General features: G+C 35.0%; 3 protein-coding genes across 5 annotated transcripts; all 3 read left to right on the forward strand.

Moving 5' to 3' along the window:
* On the forward strand, positions 4,985–8,829 carry LOC105176980 (protein DETOXIFICATION 18-like). The gene is made up of 7 exons (XM_011099985.2): positions 4,985–5,531; positions 6,347–6,891; positions 7,039–7,125; positions 7,216–7,272; positions 7,359–7,597; positions 7,686–7,804; positions 8,486–8,829. Exons 1-7 carry the CDS (start codon positions 5,262–5,264, stop codon positions 8,615–8,617), a joined length of 1,449 nt encoding a protein of 482 aa, XP_011098287.1. The 5' UTR covers positions 4,985–5,261; the 3' UTR covers positions 8,618–8,829.
* On the forward strand, positions 11,962–15,896 carry LOC105176981 (protein DETOXIFICATION 18). Of its 3 annotated transcripts, none has more exons than XM_011099986.2 (7): positions 11,963–12,370; positions 13,247–13,791; positions 13,949–14,035; positions 14,125–14,181; positions 14,273–14,511; positions 14,600–14,718; positions 15,505–15,896. In XM_011099986.2, the coding sequence occupies exons 1-7, from the start codon at positions 12,101–12,103 to the stop codon at positions 15,634–15,636; spliced, it is 1,449 nt and encodes a 482-aa protein (XP_011098288.1). In that variant the 5' UTR covers positions 11,963–12,100; the 3' UTR covers positions 15,637–15,896. The 3 variants fall into 3 exon arrangements, with proteins under 3 accessions (XP_020554420.1, XP_011098288.1, XP_020554421.1); XM_020698762.1 differs by lacking the exon at positions 11,963–12,370 and adding an exon at positions 12,756–12,913; XM_020698761.1 differs by lacking the exon at positions 14,125–14,181 and having other exon boundaries at positions 11,962–12,370.
* LOC105176982 (early nodulin-like protein 1) lies at positions 16,884–18,165 on the forward strand. Its single transcript, XM_011099987.2, has 2 exons — positions 16,884–17,332; positions 17,438–18,165. Exons 1-2 carry the CDS (start codon positions 17,152–17,154, stop codon positions 18,115–18,117), a joined length of 861 nt encoding a protein of 286 aa, XP_011098289.1. The 5' UTR covers positions 16,884–17,151; the 3' UTR covers positions 18,118–18,165.

A 19,569-nucleotide genomic window follows, 5' to 3' on the forward strand; every position in this document is an offset into this window, starting at 1 on the left:
ATTATGTCCTTGTTGCACCACCCAGAAGACAAGTTTTTCATATCATCTAGGACTTCTGCAAAAACATAATCATGGTAGCAAAGTTGGAAATCTACCCATTTGGACAGTATCAAATTCCCCCCAATCCATTACCCTTGATGCTTCTCTCTTCCAAGAGTAGAAGCCTATCCTTCTTCCTGGGGAAAAGAGTACACTTCTGGCTAATAATCCCCTTTCTTGAAACTTTATTCCTCAATGCTTGCCAGCTTAGAAATCTTTCAACTTGAGACAAAGAAATCAAAGAAGTCCATGTTGGTAACATGTTGTATGACCCACAAGAGATACAGACTACTCTTGGGGTGGGGTGGGGTAGGTGGGTATGGGGTACTCCAATATTCATTTAACCTTAAGGAAGCATACCCCACCATGAACCACCACCCATTTTCTGTCTTCTCTCATAGGAGCATTGTTTTGTGGAAAGTGACTGAAATGGAATCTCATAATGGAAAGTAATGCAAATAGTAATTCTTTTTAATTTAAAAAGAGGAGAGGACAACAAAGGAAATAAAGGCATTACAACTTTCTAGTACATGCATTTGTTACAGATCAGAAGCATTTAGGATTTCAGACAGAGTGGGCAGAAGGAAAGGATGAAGTTCTTGTTCCAGTGTCCTTGTTGCTCATGTTTCTGCTTCATGAAGCCCAAGAAGAGCAGCAAACCAAAGGAAAAAGAAGCTAAGGAAGAATGACCAGATTCTTGCTGATTTCTGCAACCTCAAATTCAGACATTAGCAAATGAACCAATAAGTGACTTACTATCTTCTTGATGTTTTCTTTATTGTTCTTTGGTATAAATCTGAATGTGATACATTTTGTCAGTACAGTCACTGTTGCTTGTATTGGTAAGTGTACCTGTTAAGCAATAATGACATGGTAGTTGTTCATCTGAGGTTTGTGTTTGTGGAATCATGGCAGATCTCAAATTGTACCAAGTTATTACTGCCCTGAAAAATGCTATGGTTTGGTGAATTGTGCCCAACTCCTCCTAATTCAGTCTTCTTTCAGCCAACTGGTAAGATTTGGGAATTTCTGGATTGATTCTGATATTGTGTTCTTGATTATTAGTGCTTTGTTTCGCAATATACTATAATAATATCATGAGCTTACAGAATCTTTTAAATAAGTTTAGCCAAACAACCTCGTAAGTCGCTAAGACTTGGGGATTTTGAGGGAACTGCAGGTTGGATTTAAAGATTTCAAGTGACTCCAATATTGAACTAATTTTAGGTTTATAATCAGTGGTTGATTTAGTAATTCAAATTTTTCGTTGGAAAAAGATCGATACGTCTAGCTACTCGAAAGTGTTCAAGCACGTGCAAGGAATTTGTTATTAAGAATTTGAAAATTTTCAATAAAAAGCACAGTTTTTGACAGTAATAAAATCAAAATTAGGACAGAGTTTGCCTAAATTTATTCAAAAGATTTTATAAGTACCGACATTTTTAAAGATGTTTTTAGAACACATAAGATGTCAAAATTTATTCTAAAAATAAATTCTTAAGAGATACCGACAATGATAATTTTATAATCTTGACAAATTTGGAAAATAGTAAGGAAAGCAAACCCTTGTTCGGTTCTACTTTTAAGGCGTTTATTTTTTTTTTAATATTTGAAAAATAGAGAGAAAAAATCTATTTTATTAAAAAAAAAAGAATTTTTTTGTCCAACTAACTTTTGAACATCCAAATTAACTCTTTAATTCATCCAATTCCTTTAATAAAATTTGATCATAACAGTGAATTGAATATGTTTAATGAATTTATGGAAATAACCCTCAAACTTGCAAATACTAACCTATGATCAATGACCAACTTATTAATAAAAAATAAATTATTTATTTAAATATTTTGTACGCACACTGAATGTTCTGTGTGACGTCAATAAAAATAAATGAGTGTGTTTTAAAATTTTTAATATGTTCGATTTTGTAGTTTGTATTAACATAAAATAAACAAAAATAAATCAGAGCACACCAAATTACACTTAAATATTTTACAATATTCTATAAATCTTTAGATAATTTATAAGAAATTTTAACAAAATTATAAGGGTAAATTATATTAACACCCTCGAAATTTGATCAAATTACACGAAACCTCTTGTATTTTACAAAATCATAGTTACAACCCCTGAGTGATATTAGAGTAATATTTTTCAGGGGATGTTTGTATAAGTTTTTTATTTCAATAAGGGGTGTAGTTGCAATTACAACTATAATCTAAGTGGGTGTAATCGTAATTTTATAAAAAAAAAATATATATTTTTTGTATATTTTAATATAATATCATGAAATGTCACTATAATTAATCCAAATTATAAACTTATCCAAACTACTTGAGTGAAAGAAAAAGGCAGAAGGAATTGGTGAGAGACAGATGAAAGGTTGAACTTTTGTGGATGTATTTATTGTTTGTATTCGGCGCAAAATATGGTTTACATGTCACTGATTTTCTAACAACTATTTATAGCTGTAGCTGCAGATGTTACGTAATGACAACCTTATCATTGACTTTTATGCACAACGTTGGACTTGTTATTAGGATCATGTTACTAAATAATTGGAGTCGAAATCGAATCGAATATATTATTATTTAAATTATGATTGAGTTTGAAAAATTGTGTTTAAGGGTATTTGTGTTACTTTATATGAACATTTGTCTCACTTTATGTGAGTTATTGTAATTTATTTATCGTCGTTAGTCATACCGATGAAATGGTTGAATAGAGGTATTGCTCGATGTATCGTGATGAGTTGCTGTAATTTATTTGATAAAAAAAACTGCCATGAAAGTTTATTGGAAGAGTGCAAAACGTCAAGCTGTTACTCTGACTCAGGCATCGAAATACTAGGGTAATGTCGCCTACCTTAACATAACGAGTGTTGTATGTCAATTTATCTTCTAAAATCGAGAATCTATTATCGACCGCACCTAATATCTTCGATCATCTAACATGGAGCGTGGATCCCATTGCCAAATCCAATCCCACATCCCTGCGACCTCGATCTGGATCACCTCTATTCTTATTTTTAGGCTCTTAAATTTTCGATTAATATTATAGTCCAATAATGTAACTTATTAACTTTCCATCAAAAGAATAATATTTAAAAGTTAAATATAAGTTCCTCTTCAAAATAAAAAAATTAATATTTGGAAATTAATATAACTTAATTATTCTTCACCATTTTAAGGCATCTCCTTTTTCCATTTTCTCTTTTTATCAGAAAATTAAAAATCTCATAGCGAATATTTGGAATATTTTTTTCTCACTTGATTTTGAATGGGCTACAAATAAATTTAAATTTTAGAAAGTTTGAAAATTGTACCGACAACTAAAAAAATATAACTTTCTGCTACGATTAATTATTACAGCTAAACAAAAAATCATAATAAATACAAATCAACCACAACTTCACAACAGCCATTAGCCGTTGATTCTGCATGTGTGACCATAACAAATGTTTTGACTATGACTAAAAATTATGGCGAATATTAATTAAATATGGTAAAAATTTAAGCTTTTATTTTGATTTTATTTAACCATAATTAATAGTATTAATTTACCATAGTTTTTAAGTCGCGATCATTTATAATGTAGCGAAAATTTAATTTTTTTTTGTAGTGGATAGACAAATATAATTGATAGTTGATATTTTCTAAAATTATCAAAAAGTGTTGAAAATGGATGAAAATGTATTCGGCATTTTTTTTTATCTTTTTATAATATAAGAGTTATTAAAAAACGATACTTTGATAGTCGTTGAGAAGTATTAAAAAAAAAAAAAGTAAAAGCATATATGATATTATCTTTTGAGGTAATGAAGGTTGCTTTAAGCATTAAATTATATTCTAAAAATTGGTATTTTACCATTATATTCTTATATATAAATAATATAAAAACTAGGAGGAAAGTAGCTTTTCCTTTGATATATATCGAATGTTTTTTTATAGGTATTTGGGGTAGTTATAAATTAACCAATCCAAAATCCCACTACACTATGCATTATTTAATAAAAAAATTTCAAATAGAAAATTCAATCGGATGGTTTGAATTACAAAAATTGATAAAAGGATTCATTGAATTCTTGAAAAAGAAAAATTCTGTGAATGAGAATGTTTAGTGGAAAAACAAGTGGACATCATTTTCGGCAGGCGATTCAAAGTTTTCTACTACTGATCTTGATTGGTTTACTACAGAAATGTGATACAAACTGAAAGTGGGTGATGAGAATATATCATCATTCTCGGACAAACACAACATCATCAATATTCCATTACTCAACATTGACCATGTTTTGGTTGCTAAAGCCCTCTCATTCCATCAATATCGATAATGTTTGTTAGTTCAATCGAAATATTAGATGTGTAAATTGATTTTTCTATAAAAAAAACACATGTAGTGCACATGTAATATTTAAGGACGATGTAGTAATACTTGTATAGCATGTGCATTATATGTGAGGTTTCTTGTATAGTAAAATTGACCGAAAAACAGTAAAATATGGCAAAATATAAATTTTGCAAAATTTAGATTATAAGTTAATAAAAAAATTAAATGAGAAAATAAAAAAAATAATTGAAATGACTAAATGTGATTTATTATGATATAAAATGAATACCTTTTGAAGCCCTCGTCAAGTGATGTATATTGGTAAAAAATATTAACCTACAAGGATAAAAAAGTAATTTAACATATATAAAGCACATATTAAATAAATGCAACCTACTACACCATATAAACACTACTACAAATACCAAAATATTAATTTTTAAAGACAAACAATATTCATTTATTTGACTCTCTTTCTAATAAAAGAACCTTTATCGAAAATTCCATTTTACCGAGTGTATAATTATACTGTAAATAACATTTCTAATTTTATCCTTTAATAAAAACCTCGACCACATCACTGAGAGGAGTTAGGAAGGTAGACAGGATCATAGGAGTTCTGACTTTTTGAGTATTTGACTGGTAGTTGAGTCGGCTGTATTTGTTTTAGCTCAGAGTTGAGCAAATACTCGCACAATTCATAATTCGCGTGGTCTTAGATTTTCTTGGTGTCTGAATATTTCAATAACCATAATGTTTTAATATCACGACAAGGACGTTTGTGTTGTTGGGTAGCAGTAATCGAGTTGTGTGTGTGAAATATATATCATGTCTTGTGTATATCTATAAACGTTTTTGTATTTCGAACAATTTGAGGGAGTGGGTAGGTGGAAATGGCGTCAGGCGGCGGAGCAGAGGCTGTGAGGAGTCCGCTGCTGGAGAGGAAGGCGGCGACGGCGAAGGATGGGTGGTTGAACAAGGTTATTGATGTCGAGGAGGCGAAGGACCAGATATTGTTCGCGCTGCCGATGATTCTGACAAATGTTTCCTACTACTGCATCCCTCTTGTCTCAGTTATGTTCGCCGGCCACCTCGGAGAACTCCAGCTTGCTGGCTCCAACCTCGCCAATTCCTGGGCTGCTGTCTCTGGTTTTGCTCTCATGGTAACAATCTTCTCTCTCCGCCGCACTGTGTGACGTTTTCGAGAAATTTAATTGGCGGAAAATAGATGAAAATGTCTGTCTTCTTTGGTTATTCCAAATCAAATCGAATCTCAAATTGCATGAGTCGATTTCAATCGAGACTAAATTAACATTGCAGGAAGAGATTGCAGCTCATCGTCCCTGTTGAGATAGTGTCATGATGATGCCAAAAATTACCCCCCCCCCACCCCCCCACAAGGAAAAAAGAAAAGAAAAAGACAGATAATAATGTGAATATTTGATTGAGCAGGGCTTGATTTTCTGCAAATTTTGATCTATACCTATTTTCTTTGGGTCCTAAATCCTAATCGCGTTAAGAGTTTGACTTAAATGATGCTCTCAATCGCGTAGACGTTGCACATGGGTAGTAAGATGGTTGAATGGGGGGTATGCATCGATAATCCATACATTCTGTGCACAAAGTATTAGATGCAGCATGAATTTAACCTAATGCTCTCTGATTGCGGAGGCTATAAAAATGTGTTAATTTTAGTGAAAACTCGACTACTTTCGTGTCTATGAGGGACTAATAGTAAAATCATACACAAGTATCTACAATCTTGGTGGGACTCAAGTAGGAGATCTTTTGCAACTCGAATTAGGTTTGATGGGTCGTTTCTTGTATTTCCTTAGGAAACACATGGCGTGTATTGATGACTTGAGAATGAAACTTTCTCGTTTAACTCTTTTTTCCTTTTTCAAACTTCCACCGTACTGTGCGCCTGATAAGGTTTTGACCGACTTGCAATTGATTTATGTTTGATGTATTTCTCTAGGTTGGCTTGAGTGGTGCGCTCGAGACATTATGCGGCCAAGGATTTGGCGCAAAACTATATAGAATGTTAGGTGTCTATCTTCAGGCGTCCTGCATCATAACCATCATCTTCACTATCATCATATCCGTCCTCTGGTGGTATTCAGACTTCGTTCTGACTTTGCTACATCAAGATCCTCAAATAGCAGGAGCAGCTGGTCTCTATTTGAAGTACCTCATCCCCGGACTATTTGCTTACGGGTTCTTGCAAAACATCTTGAGATTTCTTCAGACACAATGTATCGTTTTGCCACTTGTTGTCTGCTCATTGGTCCCTCTTGCTTTCCACATCGGCATCGCCTATGCTTTGGTTCATTGGACCGGACTTGGATACAGGGGAGCACCACTAGCAGCCTCGATATCATTGTGGGTTTCCGTTCTCATGCTAGGCCTGTACGTCGTTAAGGCAAAGGAGTTTGAGCAAACATGGGAGGGATTTACGTTGGAGTCGTTGGGTCATGTTTTCACAAACTTGAAGATTGCTTTGCCTTCTGCGGCTATGGTGTGGTTAGTAGTCTTTCACAAATTTCTGTGTTATTTACATCGATTGTAGTCTGATACGAGTAAGACTCATAAAATGTTCCGGTTGATGAAGAAATGCTTCTGTGCCTAGCTTTGTTTCTTGGAAGTGACATATTCTTGTTTTTCAATCAGTCTCGAGTATTGGGCTTTTGAGATTCTTGTTTTGTTGGCGGGACTGATGCCGAACTCGGAAATCACTACTTCTCTGGTAGCAATGTGGTAAGTTTAATGCAGCATTTTTGCTCGTTAATCGTTTTCTTCATGTTCTTTTCCTTGTATTTTCTAATCATAGTAGAACTGTATATACAGTGTAAACACAGAAGCCATCTCCTACATGATTGCTTATGGTCTGAGTGCCGCAGCTAGGTAATTAATAAGATGACAATGCATTATGTTTCTCAAATTTCTATAATTTTCATTGCCTTTCTTACATCTGCTAAATCTTGTTGCAGCACAAGGGTGTCCAATGAGTTAGGAGCTGGAAATTCCAATCAAGCTAAGCGTGCCATGGCCGTCACTCTTAAGCTAACCGTTTTCCTTGCAGTTCTTGTTGTTTTAGCACTATCTCTTGGTCATAACCTCTGGGCTGGATCCTTCAGTGACAGCCCCGTAATAATAGACGCATTTGCCTCAATGACTCCCTTGCTCGTCGCCTCCATATTATGTGATTTTGTCCAAGGAATCTTATCAGGTAAGTTTTGTCTCTGTAATTTTCCAGCAATATCATGGTAAGCATAGATCATTTCTCTCCTCATTGGTAAAATGGATCGGTACTGCAGGCGTCGCAAGAGGGTGCGGCTGGCAGCATTTGGCTGTGTTCATTAACTTGGGAACATTCTATTTCATCGGCATGCCTATTGCTAGTCTCCTTGGTTTCAAGTTCAAACTACATGCCAAGGTAAGAACACGTATTCTTAATTTGTTGGGGTAATTACATAGACACTCCCTATATTTTTGACATATTACAAAACACCCCCTTGGTTTTGGAAAATCACACACGCGTCCCTTGTAGTCGATTATGAATTCCCTTCCGATCATATATTTTCAAGATGAGGTTTCAAGGAGAAATTAGATCGGAACACTTTAAGGATATGTCTAATTATAGAAATAACGGTATCCTTTATAAAATTACAAGTATACCCTCGATGGGGTTATATCTAATTATACAAACATATGTTATCCTTCGTAAATTATATGTGCAATGCATGAGGAGGTGTCGATGCAATGTTTTTCAAGGGGGCAAGGTGTGTACGTATAGTTGGACATAATTTCAAGGATTGCCGATGTAATTTACTCAATTTTTAATGCGGAGGTGGAATAGATAAAAGAGGATGAGGTGCAATTTCTTAAAATCAAGGGGTTTCTTCGTGACATATATAAGTTAACTTCAATCTGATCAACTAATGTCGTTTCACGTATTCAGAACTACTTTTTCGATTGTGTAATGTGTGTGAAAAATGTAGTGTCAACCTGGTCATTACAAAGTCGATGATACTTCATGGATGACTGTATTCCTCGTACTATGTTTCTTGTGTAAGATCAATTAGACATACACACACTAATTAACCTGTTGGCTCAGGGTTTGTGGATTGGCTTAATCTGCGGTCTAGCGGTGCAGATGATAGGTCTTTTGCTGCTTACAAAGTTCACAAAATGGACAAGAATAGAGCTGTCCCAAGATCCATCAGCCAAGACTGTTGAGGATGTCTGAGTTCTTTCAGCTGCCACCTGGATTTCATGAACAAACTCTGTTTTCTATCCTTTTTCCACCATTGAAAATTCTGAGTCATATAGAATTTGATCCCACGTTGTAAAGAGCCGAGGATTGTTGCAAGAGAACAATTAAGTTATATTTAAATGTTTAATTATTTGGGATTAGATTGTATGATTCAATTTATTTCCTCAGAAAATTTTTTACTCTCAGTTTTGGTGCCGCCAAATCAATTGCATTGCAGCTGTTATTACACTTTTTCTGTGATTAACCATTACTCATAAATTATTTATCAATCATATAATTAGTATATTACACTCGATATATAATTAGTTTAGTTTCATTCATCTGGGCTTGCATATTTATATCTTGTGTTCATATGGTGAGGAATTTCATACGTGTAACAATGAAGAATTCCAGGAACTTCTCTGTAATCTGGAGTCTGATTCTACTTTTTAAATCAAAGACAATTATACTAAATTTATTATGTGTAGATCTTCCATTAAATATTTAATATATTATTAATAATTAATTTAAAGAAAATTGAACGGACTTCATAATTAATAATTCATCATCTAATATATGCAATTTAAAATATTAATTCAATACATCGTTAGTTCAAATGAATAGATATGTTCAAACAAAAAAAGAAAAGAAAGAAAGACACGTCCAACTTTGGTTAAAATACATTTTACCCCCTTGTATTTTGTTAGAAAAGCTATAAATTCTCTAGTATTTTTGAAATAGGCTATAAAATCCTCATATATTTTGTAAAGCTTAGTAAAAAACCATCCTTTCCGTTGGTAATTAATGAAAGGTGCATCACACACGCTCCTTATGCGTCTAAGAATATTTTTTAAATATAATTTTTTGAGTTTTTATAATTTAAACTGAATATTAAATTATATTTAAATTCAAATAATTTTGTAATTTTTAAAATTGAAATAATTGTTAAATCTAAAATTAATTTAATTAATTAAAATATATATTTAAGTACAATGATTATTATAATTAATTAAAATATACATTTAATTATTATACTTAAATAAAACGATTCTTAATTAACTAAGATATATATAATTAATATAATTAAAATTAAATAAAAAATAAAAAATAAAAAGCTGGGCAAGTAGCGTCATAGACATCTTTATCTGAGGCGGCCCTGGAGCTAGAGGAAGAAAGAGTAGGAAAAAGGTTGGCTCAATCAGACAATCGTGTATCTTTCTTAATCTGGAGACGCAACTTTGGGGGCGATGGAGTCACCGCCACCCTCTTTTTTGATCTAGATGACGTCGCCCCCATCTGCGGAGGGGGTGGTGGTAGGCAGTGGGGTGGGGGTGTTAATTTTGTTTGTTTCTTTTAAATAATTTTTCTTTTTCGAATATATATTTTTTATCAATAAAATCTAAACTTTTAATTTATTTTTTTTTTTTATAAATTTAGGGTCCAACTGTTAAAATTAATTTGTTAGAGCTAACAGATGTAATATAATCAATATAATTCCAACGATTATTAAAATAAAAAATAATATATATTAAGCAATAATGTAATAGTCATTTTGTAAAAAACTTAACGTCGTTAGATAGATTTATCGGAAAGGGGCAATTGAGCTAAGCTTAAAAGAACACAGGGGGGGGGGTTTAGCTTACACAGGGGGGGGGGGTTTAGCTTATTTTTAAAACAAATGAGGGTTTTTAGTGAATTTTTTAAAACACAAGGGGATTTTATGCATTTTAACCACCAACTTTAGAAGTGAATACATCACTTATTAACTAAAAAAATATTAAATTTTACTTATATTATAAGCTTTGGTGTCGGAAAAGTACATTTTTGGTCCCTCAATAATATTACTAAAATGATTTTTGGTCCATCTTGTTTCATGAGTTTTTGGACTAGTAAATAACTTTGATGAGTATTTAAAAATCTCTTCTAACAAATTCATCGCATAAAAATATAGTTATTATTATTTAAATAATTTAAAGGTATTAGGACTAGTAAATAACTTTTTTTTTCCTGTAGAATTTAGTTCTTTTACAACTAATTTTGATTATTATTAAAAAAAATTACTTAAGTAAGAATATAATATTTTTTCACAATTAAAACAAACACTCGAAGACTCATATATATATATATATCCATACGAAAAGGCACAAAAATTAATTATTTACACATAATTGATCATTATTAAAAAGATTATTTAATAATTGCAAGTCAACATACCACCAATCAATTTACTTAACATCAACTTGAATTCTCCTTTTTCTGCCCCGACTCCAATCCCCAAGCAACCATCGTACACAACACCAGTCATAGTTACAAAAAGGCAAAATCTCACACTATGTTTGGTTTCAATTTTGCTTTATCTTCAAATGGGCCAAAACACGAACAATATTTGTCTTGATTTGTTTTGGAAGTTTTGGTGGTATTGTGAGATGTTTTGAAACAGTGTCTCTTTTGTTTTTTTTTTAAATAAATTTACACCTACAAATAAAAAAAATATATTCATACTCATACATATATATAAATATATATAAAACAGTCATGATTTGACAATAAATAGTAATTTTTGTCTCCTACTAAACAACATCAAACATATCATACTTATTTTATATTATCTCCAAAAACAAATCCAAACATACACACTATCTCTAACGCATACTTATTTATCTTTGTTTTTCTCTCTCTATCTCCACAAAGTATATCAAAACAAGTTAAAAATGAAACCAAACATAATGTCAGTTTTTTCGCCGCAATTTTTGAATTTCTTCCGTTTTCAAATTCAATAGGTGCAACATTTCAGAATTATTATGCTTGATTTTGCGCACATCCATAGATCTAGCTAGCCATTTAAAAATTCACAACTATCTGAATTCTTACTTGTTCATGAAGTCTTCAAATGAGCCACTATACGACATTAACATTCAAGTTTGGTATTTTGAGATGTTTGTGACGTCTCTACAATCTTGTTCTTCAAGCTAAAGTGAGGAAAAACCATGGACAACCGTTTCTTCAATTTTTCTGTCAAGAGGATAATATTTTTTACCATTTTACTTAAAATAAAGTGCATAACGTGAGGAAAAATGATGTCTTGGCGCCAATTTTCCGTCCGCAAACCAACTCTAGCATCTGTCTTTCCCCTGCAGCACTTGTTGACTAACGACACGTGATCAACACATATATTTATCTTCAAATATTTAATAGAAAGGACTAAAAGTGTCGATTTTTTTAGAATTTGGGTATTATATATGTCAAATCCACAAATCATGGGATTAAAAATGAATACCTCCAATCTAATGGGATCGAAATGCAAATGTTTTGCCTATTTATAAGCCGGTAGTAGAGTCGTCTGTCTTTGTTTAGCTCAGAAGCGGATTGATCAAAAACTCACTGTTCCATACTTGGTAGCATGGGTGGCATTAATCGAGTTGTGTGTGCGTGTCAATTTGTATACTTCAAACAATTTGAGGGAGTGGGTAGGTGGAAATGGCCTCAGACGGCGGAGCAGAGGCGGTGAGAAGTCCGCTGCTGGAGAGGAAGGCGGCGACGGCGGAGGATGGGTGGTTGAACAAGGTTATTGATGTGGAGGAGGCGAAGGACCAGATACTGTTCGCGCTGCCGATGATTCTGACCAATGTTTCCTACTACTGCATCCCTCTTGTCTCGGTTATGTTCGCCGGCCACCTCGGAGAACTCCAGCTTGCTGGCTCTAACCTTGCCAATTCATGGGCTGCTGTCTCTGGTTTTGATCTCATGGTAACAATCTTTACTCTCTCTCTCTCTCTCTCTCTCTCACCACACACTCTTTGTTTTTTCGAGAAATTTAATTGGTGGGGAGTAGATGAAAATGTTTGTGTTGTTTGCTAGTTCGAAATCAAATCGAATCTAAATTAGCATAGCAGGACGAGATTGCTGCTGATCATCCCTGTTGAGATAATGATGTCAAAACTTATCCTGAAAGAGAAAAAAAATAAATAAATAAATAAAGAAAGACAGAGATATTGATGTGAACATTTGATTGAGGAGTGCATGACTTGTGTTCAAATTTTGACTTTTGCTGGGATACAACAGTCTCCATCCATGACTCTCAGCTAATCACTATGAAAGCTTGACTTGAATTATGCTCTCAATCGCGTAGACATTGCACACGGGGTTGTTAGACGGTAGAATGATTGGTATGCAACAACAATCCATACACTTACTGCACAAAATACTAGATGTAGCATGAATTTAACCTCATGCTTTCCACTTTCCAGTTGCGGAGGCTATAGATATATGTTGGCTTTAGTGAAAACTCGAGTAAGTTCATGTCTATAAGGGACTAGATGTAAGATCATAGGCGATATCTATAATCCTGGTGGGACTGGAGCATCAGATCTTTTGCAACTCGAATTAAGTCTGATTGGTTTGCTTATACAATCTTCTATTTCCATAATGTTTGACCTTAAATAAACAAGCATGTCCGCATGATACCTTAACTATTGGTCCTTTCTTGTGTTTCCTCCGAAATAACATGGCTTGTATTGATGACTTTAGAATGAGGACTTTCTTCATTAACTCTTTGTTTGCTCTCAAAATTGCACCGAACCGTGTGCCTTTTCACCAACTTGCAATTTTCATGTATTTCTCTAGGTTGGCTTGAGTGGTGCGCTCGAGACATTATGCGGCCAAGCATTTGGCGCAAAACTATATGGGATGTTAGGTCTCTATCTTCAGGCATCCTGCATCATAACCATCATCTTCACCATCATTATATCCATCCTCTGGTGGTATTCGGACACCGTTCTTACTTTCCTACATCAAGATCCTCAAATAGCGAAAGCAGCTGGTCTCTATTTGAAGTACTTCATTCCCGGACTACTTGCTTACGGGTTCTTGCAAAACATCTTGAGATTTCTTCAGACCCAATGTATCATCTTGCCACTTGTTGTCTGCTCATTGGTCCCTCTTGCCCTCCACATTGGCATCGCCTATGCTTTGGTTCATTGGACCGGACTTGGCTACGGTGGAGCACCACTAGCAGCGTCGATATCATTGTGGATTTCCGTTCTCATGTTAGGCCTGTATGTCGTTAAGGCAAAGAAGTTTGAGCAAACATGGGAGGGATTTACTTGGGAGTCGTTGAGCCATGTTTTCACAAACTTGAAGCTCGCTTTGCCTTCTGCAGCTATGGTGTGGTGAGTAGTCTTTCACACGTTTCTCTGTGTTATTTACACCGATTGTAGTCTGATATTAATGTGACTCATAGAACATTCTGGTTGATGAAGAAATTCTTCTGTGCCCTGTTCAGTTCCTTTGTTTCTTATAAGTGACATTTTCTTGTTTTTCAATCAGTCTCGAGTATTGGGCTTTTGAGATTCTTGTTCTGTTGGCTGGACTGATGCCGAACTCGGAAATCACTACTTCTCTGATAGCAATGTGGTATGTTCTATGCAGCATTTTTGCTCCTTAATAGACTTCTACATGTTCTTTTCTTGTATTTTCTAATCATCGTAGCACTGTATATACAGTGTAAACACAGAAACCATCTGCTATATGATTGCTTATGGTCTGAGTGCCGCAGCTAGGTAATAAGATGATAAACCATGTGTTTCTCAAATTCCTATAATTTTCATCAGCTTTCTTACATCTGTTAGATCTTGTTGTCCATTCTTGCAGCACAAGGGTGTCCAATGAGTTAGGAGCTGGAAATACCAATCAAGCTAAGCATGCCATGTCCGTCACTCTTAAGCTAACCGTATTCCTTGCACTTCTCGTTGTTTTATCACTATCTCTTGGCCATAACCTCTGGGCTGGATCATTTAGTGATAGCCCCGTAATAATAGATGTGTTTGACTCAATGACTCCCCTACTTGTCGCCTCCATATCTTGTGATTTTGTACAAGGAATCTTATCGGGTAAGTTTCGTCTCTGTAATTTTCTGGCAGTATTAAGCTAAGCATAGATCACTTCTCTCCTCATTGGCAAAACGGATCGGTAATGCAGGTGTGGCGAGAGGGTGCGGCTGGCAGCATTTGGCGGTGTTCGTTAACTTGGGAACATTCTATTTCATCGGCATGCCTATTGCTACTCTTCTTGGTTTCAGGTTCAAACTACATGCCAAGGTAAGAACATGTGCTCTTAATTTGTTGGGGGTAATTACATAGACACTCCCTAAAGTTTTGACATATTACAAGACAACCCTTTTGTTTTTAAAAATTACACCGCATCCCTTGTAAAGTCATGGTTTGTATTATGAATCCCCTTCGTTCATATGAATTCAAGAACTGTTAAGCATAAATTACATAGACACCCTGTGATGAGGTTATGTCTAATTATGCAAACACCGATATCCTTTGTGAAATTTAAGTATACCATGAAGACGGGTTAGATCTAATTATACAAACATTCACCGTCCTTTGTAAAATTACAAGTATGCCCCTTTAGGTGGGACCGAGGTGATGTTTTGTCCTTTTGTAAAATTATAAAAACACCCCCTAAGTTGTTGTCGATGTAATGTACCTCAACAAGTGCTTAAAATAACAATTAGAACTTCAAGGGGTATACTTATAATTTTGCAAAGAGCAGGGGAGGTGTTTATGTAATATTTACTCGATTTTTGTAATGTAGAATAAAATCAAAGAGGATGAGGTGCAATGTCTTAAAATCAATGGGTTTCTTTGTAACATATATAAGTTAACTTCAATGTAATCAACTAATGTCGTTTCACGTATTCAGAACTTCATTTCGATTGTGTAATATGTATAAAAAATGTAGTGTCAACCTAGTGATGATAAAGTCGAAGAAATATACATTTTTGTTTCGACATTTCCTCATCTGGTGTTTCCTGTGTAAGATCAATAGGATATACACACACTAATTTTGTCCCTCGACCAAACCTGTTGGCTCAGGGGTTGTGGATTGGCTTAATTTGCGGCCTAGCTGTCCAGATGATAGGTCTTTTGCTGCTTACAAAGTTCACAAAATGGACAAGAATAGAGCTGTCCCAAGATTCATCAGCCAAGACTGTTGAGGATGTCTGAGTTCTTTCAGCTGCTGCCCGGAATAAAGTCTGTTTTCTATCCTTTTTCCACCATTGATAAACTTCTCAGTCATATAGAATATGATCCTACGTTGTAAAGATCCGAGATTGTTTCAAGAAAATAAATTAAGTTATACTCGAGTGTTTAATCATTTAAGATCAATTGTATCACTTAACTAACTTATTCCCTCCAAATGTTTTTTTACTCGAATTAATTCCGGTCCCATCAAATCAATCACTTAGCAGCTGTTGTTATACTTATTATGTGATTGGTCGTTATCTTTAAACTGTATATCAACGGCATGATTAGTATATTAAGTACACTCGTATAAATTAATTTCATTTGACTGAACTCGGCTTGTATTTCTGTATTATCTGGGCATGTGGTGAAGAATTTTGTACGTGTAATAATGAAGAATTGGAGGAATCCCTCTTTAATCAGGAATCAGATTCTATTTTCCAAGAATCAAAGACGATTATACTGAATTTATTATGTGTAGATCTTGCATAAAGAAATTCCTTTCAGGCTCTCTTTCCAGGCCTGGAGCCCATACCTTTGATGCCTCTATTGTTTGATTCCTTCCATGTTTATGTTTCTCTTACAAACTCCTTGACCTTTCGCCATGGTCAATATCAAAGGCCAATATTAACTACATATGGGATTGAAATTTTATTTCAAATTTTATTACATTTGACGCATAGACTGTGCGTATAAATGTTCCTTAAATAAAATAGATTGTATGTGCAACGTGTATAGATTAAATGCAAATTGCAATATAATTTATACTAGGAAATCTCTTACTGAATTTTCTATCTAAAGCAATTTTATTACATTTTCTATTGTATTTGGTGCATACACGCAACATGCTGAATTTGAATTTATTCAAAAACTCTCAAAATAACGGTAAATTTTTATCATGACAATGAGCCCCACAAGGAAACTTCTAGAAAAACTCAAGTCGTTTATAACCCTTTCGTTTCATTTTTATCTCTATATTTCCATATAAGACTTCACAATTAAATCATAAATTTTTATTTTTACAGTACAAAATTCCTACTTAAAAAAACCTACTCAATTATAGCATTTCGATCCTTTGCAAATTCCCAACCCATAAACAAAATAACTAGGTTTCCTCTATCAATCTTACAAAAAAGGTGATGAATCAAAACATTCCAAAATCCAACCGTTGCGTCTACACACATCTACACCACCTTATTCTCCACCAACAATGCAAATAAATACAAGCAAGAAAACCCTAATTTATTACTGCAAGAAAACAAACTTTATTGTCCTTAATTTCTTCACTTTCTCCTCGTATTTGCAACGGTAACCTCTCCAACTATTCCCCTATATATCCCCCCTCCTCTCCACCCCCACTCTCCATCTCTCCACCTCTCGCTCCATACATCTTCTCCCGTCGTCTCAACTTTCCAGGGTGGGTTCCCTGGATTCTTCTTCCAGCTACAGAAAAACAGTAAACATCAATCAAAGTATCCTCATATTTCTCCGGCAGTCATGGCTGATCATCATCGGAGATACGGTCTTCTCTTTCTTGTGTTCTTCTTCTCTGGGTTAATCAAGTTTTCTTTCGCGTATCAGTTCGTGGTTGGTGGTCGACAGGGGTGGGTGGTGAACACTTCTGAGAACTACAACCACTGGGCTGAGAGGATGAGGTTTCAAGTCAATGACACTCTCTGTGAGTGAATTTAGATTGAATTGATTCTTTTCTTTTTTCTTTTTTTTGTTTTTATTGTAATTAATTTATGGAGAATTCGTCCTGTTTTTTTTTTTGTTTTTGTAGTGTTTAAATACAAGAAAGGGTCGGATTCAGTGCTGGTGGTGAACAAAGATGATTACGACAACTGCAACACCGGAAACCCGATCCTGAAACTGGACGACGGGAACTCAGTTTTCAAGTTTGATCGCTCCGGGCCGTTCTTCTTCATCAGCGGTAACAAAGCCAACTGCGATCAGGGCCAGAAGCTGATCATCGTTGTCTTGGCCGTGAGGAACCGCCCCCCTCCGCCGCCGAATGCTCCCGTTCCCTCCGCCGCTCCGCCCAAATCCTCCTCATCACCTTCCCCGTCTCCCACGGGTGGAGCTCCGTCGCCAGCTAGCTCGCCCCTGTCCCCATCTCCCGCGGGTGAAGCTCCATCGCCCGCTACCTCTCCTCTGTCCCCATCTCCGTCTGTTGGAGCTCCGGCACCAGCTAGCTCGTCCCCGTCTCCGTCGGGTGAAGCTCCTGCACCAGGAACCTATGAATTGTCCCCGCTTCCGGGAGCTACATCCCCTTCAGGTGCTTCATCGGGGACACCAGGATCGCCGAATTCTTCTACTCCGGGAGATGTTAATGGCAATGCACCCGGCGGTCAGGCCGTCGGTAGTTGTGTTGGTGGCGACAGTAGTGGGAGTTGTGGGCTTGGGTGGCTGTATCGTTTCCCCGAATTAATGTTGTTAGGAATTTTATTTAATTTTTGGTAGGGAATATTTTGTTAATTGCAATTATTTGTCTTATTATTTTGTGATGGAGTGACTGAGTTTCAGTATATATACATATATATATATATACTTTTCTCTTGTCCCTTTTTAATTGAATTTTCAAATATTTGTTGTGAATATTTACAGTAAATTCCTCCCAATTTGTTGTTCATAATTTTTATTTATTTTTTCTCGGTGGTGGGTATAAGTTTATAGAAAATTATAAATTAGGTAGTAAAAATTAAAATTATTTGAAAATAAACGTTAAAATCAAAATGTTTATAATTTTGATAAATAGTATAATATTTATAATTCTCATATTAAGCTGTAGAAGTTGGTCGAAAGTATACATTAAAATATGTATAACTAATTTAATTTTTTTAAAAAAAATATTTGAATTTAATGTCCATACACAAACACGCACACACACACACATATATATATTGATTTGGATCGAAATTCACGCGACCTCTTTGGTCGGGCGAGTTGGTCTTCCAAGTGGTTCGAGATCTTTATCTCTCTCAAACTAGTGATTGAGCCATGAGAAAAGAAGCAGATTGTTAGGTTTTTTGCGATGGCCCCCGCTAAAATCGTTCGATGCTTAATTCAGTGTTTGGTTCTGAGGTCGTGAAAATAGGTCACTTAGGGAGAGTTGAAGCGACCTGAACATAAAAGTGGTGAAAACAACATACCATTAATGCACTGACTGGGATATTTATAAAGAAAACTTAGGGAGAGTTGAAGCGACCTGAACATAAAAGTGGTGAAAACAACATACCATTAATGCACTGACTGGGATATTTATAAAGAAAACTTGGGGGTCTGGTTGGCCCAATGTGCGTCCCCCACGTGTCTCGGGTTGCGGCCCGACCTAGTAAAAAATGCGTTGATCCTACTGGTAAACTTGTAATTTTGTGGTCTTTTTGGGATAAAATTATCTTTTTCTGATAAAAATATAATTTACCCATATCATATATATATATATATATATTAATTAGTTTTTTCATTTTCCCCGTCTCCTTTTACGTTGAGGTCAGAATGGTTTAAAAAAGAAAGTAAGAAGGATATTTTATGGATCTTTAATGAAACATTGATGTAAAAATAAATGCTCCATTTATAAGCCATGAATCTCTTGTCTAAATGCAATAAATCGTCAACAATTGGAAATAAACGATTCCCTCGGGACACATTTGCAATTATATTTTTTCAAAAAAGCCAAATATTTAAGGTGGTATATATTTATTTCGACAGATGAGAAAATTAATATCTTTTACTAATTTATTCGACCGGTGTCTCATTGGACGAGAACTTCTCCACTTTAACTTCGTATTGATTTCACAGTTTCATTCACTATGGTCAGAGTTGATGGGGCTTATAAGCGGCTCAGATCCTTCGTCGTCTGCAATGGACGGGAGATGTTTGCCTACATCAATTTTATACTTCATTTTTTAATAT

This window comes from Sesamum indicum, linkage group LG14 (assembly GCF_000512975.1).
Source record: "Sesamum indicum cultivar Zhongzhi No. 13 linkage group LG14, S_indicum_v1.0, whole genome shotgun sequence".
NCBI classification, from domain to species: domain Eukaryota; kingdom Viridiplantae; phylum Streptophyta; class Magnoliopsida; order Lamiales; family Pedaliaceae; genus Sesamum; species Sesamum indicum.

Excerpts from the sequence above, each read along its gene's own strand:
- LOC105176980 (XM_011099985.2), top strand. The coding sequence starts at position 5,262 with ATGGCGTCAGGCGGCGGAGCAGAGGCTGTGAGGAGTCCGCTGCTGGAG. Across the intron at positions 7,273-7,358 it reads GGTCTGAGTGCCGCAGCTAG|CACAAGGGTGTCCAATGAGT; the intron begins GTAATTAATAAG and ends ATCTTGTTGCAG. Across the intron at positions 7,805-8,485 it reads AGTTCAAACTACATGCCAAG|GGTTTGTGGATTGGCTTAAT; the intron begins GTAAGAACACGT and ends CTGTTGGCTCAG.
- LOC105176981 (XM_011099986.2), top strand. The coding sequence starts at position 12,101 with ATGGCCTCAGACGGCGGAGCAGAGGCGGTGAGAAGTCCGCTGCTGGAG. Across the intron at positions 12,371-13,246 it reads TCTCTGGTTTTGATCTCATG|GTTGGCTTGAGTGGTGCGCT; the intron begins GTAACAATCTTT and ends GTATTTCTCTAG. Across the intron at positions 13,792-13,948 it reads CCTTCTGCAGCTATGGTGTG|TCTCGAGTATTGGGCTTTTG; the intron begins GTGAGTAGTCTT and ends TTTTTCAATCAG.
- LOC105176982 (XM_011099987.2), top strand. The coding sequence starts at position 17,152 with ATGGCTGATCATCATCGGAGATACGGTCTTCTCTTTCTTGTGTTCTTC. Across the intron at positions 17,333-17,437 it reads TCAAGTCAATGACACTCTCT|TGTTTAAATACAAGAAAGGG; the intron begins GTGAGTGAATTT and ends TTGTTTTTGTAG.